This window comes from Camelina sativa, chromosome 17 (genome assembly GCF_000633955.1).
Source record: "Camelina sativa cultivar DH55 chromosome 17, Cs, whole genome shotgun sequence".
Classification (NCBI taxonomy): Eukaryota; Viridiplantae; Streptophyta; class Magnoliopsida; order Brassicales; family Brassicaceae; genus Camelina; species Camelina sativa.
In genome coordinates, this window is record NC_025701.1 from 30312301 (window position 1) to 30319376 (window position 7076).

The following is a 7076-nucleotide window of genomic DNA, read 5'->3' on the forward strand; positions in this document are numbered from 1 at the left end:
ATTTAAAAATTTCGATAAAAAAATGATATTCTAGTCTTTTTATAGCTTTTCTAAGCCATTAAAGTAAAGTTACCTATTTTAAATGATTAAACATGGTTATGTATTTCTCTCAATGTTTGGTTTAACAAAGATAATCTGGTTCCGGTTCAATAAGATATAGATTAAAAAAAATCAAAAAAGATAATAAAAATGAATTACTTAACTTATGAATTGTTTTACCTTCCTATGCGCATATTTTATGTGGGTTATATATTGGCACATTATATGTAGTAACAACATTTTTTACAGAAGATAATCAACATATACAGATTGTTCGTTCCCAACCGAAATGAATACTTTTGGGTAGAATATTAAAAGAACATTGGTACAATGGTACTTACAAGAAAATCAATATTTAAAAAGAGTGGTTGATCACTAATTAAGTCACAACCATTATTACATATCGAATATGGTAAATTAGTTCAAGAAAAAAAACAAAACTTATTTCAAACCGCCTTTGAAATTAGTCTTCTAGTCGGCGGGCTGAGAGAGAGGTAAAGTTAAGTCTAATTTATTTTCGTTTTCGTCTCCGTTTATTTTCACTAATATAATTAAACTAAAACAACCTTCGTGGTTCTTTCCTAAAGACAGCTCTAAATAGAAAGAACGTAGCCTCCAAAACGAAATTATTGCCTTAATGAACCATATCAAGACTTGTAAGGGAAGTAGTAAGTTTGTGTTAGTCGCGTAGAGGAAGAGTTATATTTTCACCTTTTTCCAACTATAAATAGGGATGTTTAGAAGAGGTTTTACATTCCAACTCGTAGAAAACTCTTTTACAATATCGCAGTTCTATAATTTTATTATCTTATATTTTTTTTTACTTTTTTTCATTTGAAATCTTTGTGGAAAAAATGGCATCGTCCGATCCTTTTGTTTTACTAAATAGAGAAATGTGGGAGGCGAGAAATAATTTTGATGTGAAATGCGCGGAGTTAGTGAGACTTCAACAATCCGTTGAACCTTGGCGCGGGTGGTGGATCCTAAGAAGATGGAGTTGGAAGAGCCATACGAGAAGCTCAAAGAAGTTTTAAAGAAAATGATTGCTTATGCGGAGAACCCACAGTAATACATACATATATAGGTTATATAAATACTTTTGCTTGTGATGCTCTCTTATAAATAAGTAATTGGTATATTGCTATTAAGTCCAACAAGACTATCTTGTAAATAAATAATTGAGAATTTGTTCTCTCTAAAACTCTGATGAGTTAAATATATAAAAACAAGGATTATATGAATTTGTTTCAATCTGTGCCTTTTCTCTTCTTCTTTTCTTCTTCTAAAGAGAGAAGTAGTAATAAGATTTTGTTAGAGAGAATCTGTTTCCGGTTCAATGATATAAGAGTAGTTTACTTGGGACACAAGACAGTGCATAAAGAAATGAAAAATCATTCTTATTGCTTCATCGTTTTGGAGTACATTGTACCTTAGATTTTTATTTTTATAGGAAAAATTCTTAATTATAATAAAAGGTAAGTCCTTAGATTATGAATTTTCTTACCTTCTTATATGTAGATTTATTTTGGGTATAGTTTTAGAAGTCTATTAAATATTTAAATATTAGTCAAATAGTACTATTTAATTTGATTTTTGAGAAATTGTAAGAAACCAGTAATATCAATAAGATAAAATTTGATTCATAATATAATAATAATGACCATCATCCAACAATAGCATACAATTTTTTAAAAATAAATAAAAAAATTTATAACAAAAGGAAAAAAAATAATAATAAATACATTTACTTACACTTGTTGTCTATGAGCACAAAAACCTCTCTGCCTTCAAAAACCTCATTCATACTCATACACACAGACAGAGGAAACAGAACCAAAGAAAAAAAAAAAAACTCAAAATCTCTGATTCATGAATCATCGAAGATTCTGATTCTATGGAGGCATTGAACGAGCTTTGCGACATCATAGAGCAGAATCCGAAGCAATTTTTGGATAAGCTTCCTTGGATATGCCAACAATGTCCACAACCCAAGCAGCTTCGTGCCGAATCGCCCAGGGTTTCTCAGAGTCATCTCAACGCGGTCTTATCCGTCACTCGAATCCTCTCCAGGAACCTCGACACATCCCAAAACGACGCCAAATTCGTCGTTTTAGATTTCCTCCAAGTTCTGCGTTCGTCGTTTCGCCGTTCGTTCTGGCCGTATTCGTACACGTTAGAGTCGATTTCGGCGTTCTATTTCAGTTTCTTAGGTTACGTTTCGTGTCTTTCACCTGAATTTGGTACTATCGTTGTGGAGCTTGTCATGATGAGTTGCTGTGGTGAGACTGAGAGTGACGACAGAGATCAATCGATCTCTATGGCTTTCTTGGTTGCTGTGTCTCAGCATTTTCCCACTATTCAGCAGTCTGATGGAGATAAATTGGTTACATTGCTGCTCCATCAGTTTGCTGCTGATGAGCTGAGTATCGGATACAGTAAAGATGTGTTTTTACATAAAGTGGCTTCTTTTGAGGATGAATCCATTGAGTGTTTGGAGAAGCAAGAGATTGCTTTCAAATTGGTAACCAATGTTTTGTGTCAAGTGAAACTTGATTCTAGACTATACCTTCAGGTTAGAGCCATTGCTAATAGGCAACTCCAATCAATGTCTGCGTTTCTCAAGGTAATGCTTTTAGATCAGCCCGTTAGGGTCACCATTGAGTGGTGGATAATCTGTTTTTGGTCGAAACATTTTGGCATGTTCTCATGAAGGTTGTTCTCATGTTTTTGTTTAACAGTCAAGAAGGCAGGACTGGAACACACAAGACCCACTTCTGAAAACTAGTGTCAATGCCAAACTGTTTGTGTATCAGGCCGCAGCTCAAATGGAAATCGGTAGCCTTATGTCCCTTGAAACAGATGGAAAGAAAAGATTGATCATGGAATCTCTTACATTGCTAATAGATACTGCAGAGGCCTGCTTCACATCCCTGTGGCGGAATATGAAAGCCTGCAAAGATTTGTTCATCTCTATGCTTTCTGGGACTGCAAAAATTGCAGCGGCAGAGGCAGGACAGCCACTTCGTCTTTTCCTTACCCGACTTAAACCACTGATACTAGCTGTCTGCGCTCAGGTAATTTTTTTTTTCCATAAATTATATGAGAACACAAGTTTACTCTGCGTTGGGGTATTTTCATGTGTCTGTAGGGTCCCTAAAAGTATAGTCACACACATAAAAGTATAGTCATTTTGTACATTTTCAGTTACTGAATGAGGTTTCGTTTTATTTCTTGCCTTTTGTTGGAACAGCCTGATACTAGGGTGAGCAGTCAGGGGAATATGTTTGAGAGCGTATTTAGAATAAGTTGTGAGATAATTGAATCTGGTTGGGCTAAGGATCAAGCTTCAGTGAACGCCTTCATCGTGGGGTTAGCTTCCAGTATTCGTGAAAGATATGATTATGAAGAGAAGGTTGGTTACTCTAAACCTTTCCTTTAGTTGGCTTATTCTCATCTCTCTTGTGTTGCATTTTAGTTCTAAATTTTTAATAAGCCTAATCACTTGGCCTTCAGGATGATAGAGAGAAGCAAGTTCCTGATGTCCTGGTGAATGTAATACAGCTGCTTGCTGATATCAGCGTTGCTGTTCAAAATCCTGAAGTAGCAGACATAATTTTCCAATTTTTTATTGAAAGCCTAGAAGAGTGTGATGTTTCAACTCCTCGCTCTTTGCGACTCCAAGTATGGCTCTATTTTCCAAATGATATTGCTGGCTATCTACTTTCTCAAACTTTGGCAATTGAAAAAATTTCTACCATATGTACATACCTTTTTCGCTAGGTTTCGCATATTTACTTATGCATATTTTGCAACCTGTATGTAGCTTCTCGAAGCTGTATCTCGGATAGCATCATTAGGATTTGATAAGTCCTACCGTCAGACTGTAGTTCTGATGAGTAGAAGTTACTTGAGCCAAATATCGAGGCTTGAATCCGTGGAAAGCAACACATCAGCCCCAAAATCCAGATCTGAACATATTGAGGTTTAATGTAATCTGATATATCAACCATTTTCTCTGTTTCTTTTGTATCTATCCTATTACACTAGTGCTCACATATACAATTGCATTACAGACTCTTCCTGCAGGTTTTCTCACAATTGCTTGTGGTCTTATGAAGACAAAACTGCGTGCAGACTATCGCCATCGGCTGCTTTCCTTATGTTCAGATGTAGGCCTTGCTTCTGAGTCCAAAAGTGGAGGGTAATTAACTATTTTCTATGGTTAAACAGAGAAACATAGAAAAAAAAATAGACATCTATTGCTTCAACAATAAGAGACATAGATTTTAGAGATTGATTGAGAGTACCAGTGGTGTGGTCATGGTATCAACCTTGAAATTTTATCGAAACGTTGTCCGTATAGCTTAGTACAATAAGTTATCCACAATATGTTTTTCCATGTTAAATGATTGGACTGTTAATAATGTGCTTCATTTTATTAGGAGCGGTGCAGAATTTTTAGGTCCCCTTCTTCCTGCTGTTGCAGAAATATGTTCGGATTTCGATCCCACCTCAAATGTGGAACCATCACTTATAAAATTGTTTCGCAATTTATGGTTCTATATAGCTCTTTTTGGCTTAGCACCTCCTATTCTGGACACTCCCCTTCCGGAAGTAAAAACAACCTCCAATTCAGTGAATAGTGCAGGACGAATTAGCACATTCTCTCTACGAGCTGTACTAGGGCCTTACATGTGGAATACTCAGTGGGCTCTTGCTGTTAAGAGGATTTCTCTGGGCACTCCTCCCCTTGTAAGTAATTCTAGCGACAGTGTCGTTTTATTGGCTTTACATCAGCCTTCTATATTCTGATTACTGAGTTTACATCTTCCAGAAGATTCTTTGTTTTTGTTTTAATTTTTTTACTGATGACTGTTCTTTTGTAGGTCGTCAGTTCTGCAAAATGGCTCGAAGACGAATTAGAGCTCAATTTGCTTCATAATTCTGATAGCTTGCGAGGAACTGGGAATAAGAAAGTAGCTTCAACTCAGAGAACTGCTCTTTCAATTGCCGTGGGTGGTCGAATTGACGTGTCAACAATTCTCACCATCTCAGGTTAAACAGATGTGATGTGTCTGACTTTGATATCTGAAAGTTTCCTTCTATCAATCTGAGGAATGTTGTTAGCAATGTTATATATACCAATGTTGCTGATATCCTACGTTTTACTATGGTGACTGAAATGGTTCTCTCTCTCTTTTTCCAGGTGTGAAGGCCACCTATCTTCTTGCAGTAGCTCTCTTGGAGGTCATACGTTTTATTAGCAACGGGGGTATCCTTAATGGTGGCTCAAGTGTGTCTGCTTCTCGGAGTGCCTTCAGTTGCGTCTTTGAATACCTTAAATCTCGGAACCTCAATTCTGCTGTTTCCGAGTGTTTGACAGCAATTGTGCATAGAGCCTTTGAAGTAGCAGTGTCATGGCTGGTAAGTAATTAGCTATTTAATTATATGTATTCTAGCCTCAATCTTGGTCGTTGGGTCGACTGTCACCAGTTACATGTATATTTTTCTTTTTCCCTGATTTTGTAAGTATTCTAGCAGTAAGTGAATGTTATGGGCAATTTCATCTGGTTTCAGGAAGATCATAAATCTCGCACTGGGTATGATGCTAGTATAATAGAATCCACGGCAGAAGCTCATGCATGTTTCCTCATAAAGAGCATGTCACAGAGAGATGAACACATACGAGATATCTCAGTGAACCTGTTGAGTCAGATCAGGGAAAAGTTTCCCCAGGTAGGAATTACACATGCTGGATTTTGCCTTCATCAACTGTCCTTTTCGCAATTATGCATTAATTTCTGCAACATGAACCAGCTAACAATGAGAAATGCAGGTCCTCTGGAGTTCTTCTTGTCTTGATAGTTTGCTATTCTCTGTTCATGACAAAACACCTTCAACGGTCGTCAATGATCCTGCTTGGACTGCTGCCGTTCGATCATTATACCAGAAAGTTGTTCGAGAATGGATCATAATATCACTTTCATATGCTCCATGCACTAGTCAGGGTTTACTTCAGGTTTCGTTCTTTACGCCAATTCTTATTTTCTTCCTTATGCACATCCAAATATCATTATTTATGACAGTTATTTTCCTCCAGTTCAATCGAAGGAATTTATAATTTCATTATTTTAATACGAGAAACCTATTACAATGAAATATTTTCTTGTTCTGTCTCTAAATCTCTTTTGAAACTTTAGGCGCTCTGTTTTCGTGAAATGTTTAAAGATGTGAGGTCTCTTGTTCCTGTTTCTTTCGCTCTCTACCACTGTTATTGTTAAATGTTTCTTAATTGATTAAATGGTGACTTTCAAATGATTTTTCGTTCGTAACAAAGCCCTTTTATTGTGATTACACATTGTACTTAGAGTTATTGCTTTTAGTGTTTGATAATACTTTGAGAGTGAACTTCGACTCTTTTAATTGTTTAATTCTGGAATTACCGGAGTGTTTGTTGCATGCGTGTAATTTTTTGATTTTGCATCTCAGGATAAGCTGTGCAAGGCAAACACATTGCCGCTAACGCAAACTACAACTAATGTGATTTCTCTTCTAGCTGAGATAAAGATTGGAACTGGGAAAAATGAAATTTGGTCTGGGATAAGAACAGCAAATATTCCAGCTGTGATGGCTGCAGCAGCTGCAGCGTCAGGGGCAAATTTAAAAACTTCTGGCGCCTTCAACCTTGAGGTACTCAGTACTAGCGTAGTTAGTGCAACAGTAAAGTGCAACCATACCGGACAAATCGCTGGCATGCTAAGGTTGGAAAACAGTGTTGGTGGATTTTCAATCAATGAAATGTTGATTTCCAATTCTGTGCGTCTCCTTCAACAATTTGTTAGTACTGCTGAGAAAGGAGGAGAGGCCGACAAGTCACAATTTCGAGAAACTTGTTCTCAAGCTACTGCACTACTTCTGTTAAATCTGGTAAGGATTTCTAACCAAATTTTGGGTGATCCGCTTTTCTTCCGTAGGTAGAGGGGACAGAACGAACCATATCTTCCAGCCAATTAGTATCTTATTACATTTTTTATTCT

The 7076-nt window shown here is 36.6% G+C and overlaps 1 protein-coding gene across 1 annotated transcript in view; it reads left to right on the forward strand.

The window, feature by feature from the left end:
- LOC104758398 (phosphatidylinositol 4-kinase alpha 1-like) overlaps positions 1859 to 7076 on the forward strand; it is an 11242-nt gene continuing 6024 nt past the window's right edge. Inside the window, exons 1-12 of the mRNA XM_010481258.2 lie at positions 1859 to 2662; positions 2778 to 3113; positions 3290 to 3451; positions 3553 to 3720; positions 3863 to 4021; positions 4113 to 4240; positions 4482 to 4791; positions 4926 to 5094; positions 5246 to 5463; positions 5617 to 5775; positions 5876 to 6058; positions 6529 to 6839. Coding sequence (XP_010479560.1) covers positions 1934 to 2662; positions 2778 to 3113; positions 3290 to 3451; positions 3553 to 3720; positions 3863 to 4021; positions 4113 to 4240; positions 4482 to 4791; positions 4926 to 5094; positions 5246 to 5463; positions 5617 to 5775; positions 5876 to 6058; positions 6529 to 6839 — 3032 coding nt within the window. The 5' untranslated portion in view covers positions 1859 to 1933. The remainder of the gene's footprint in view (positions 2663 to 2777; positions 3114 to 3289; positions 3452 to 3552; positions 3721 to 3862; positions 4022 to 4112; positions 4241 to 4481; positions 4792 to 4925; positions 5095 to 5245; positions 5464 to 5616; positions 5776 to 5875; positions 6059 to 6528; positions 6840 to 7076) is intronic.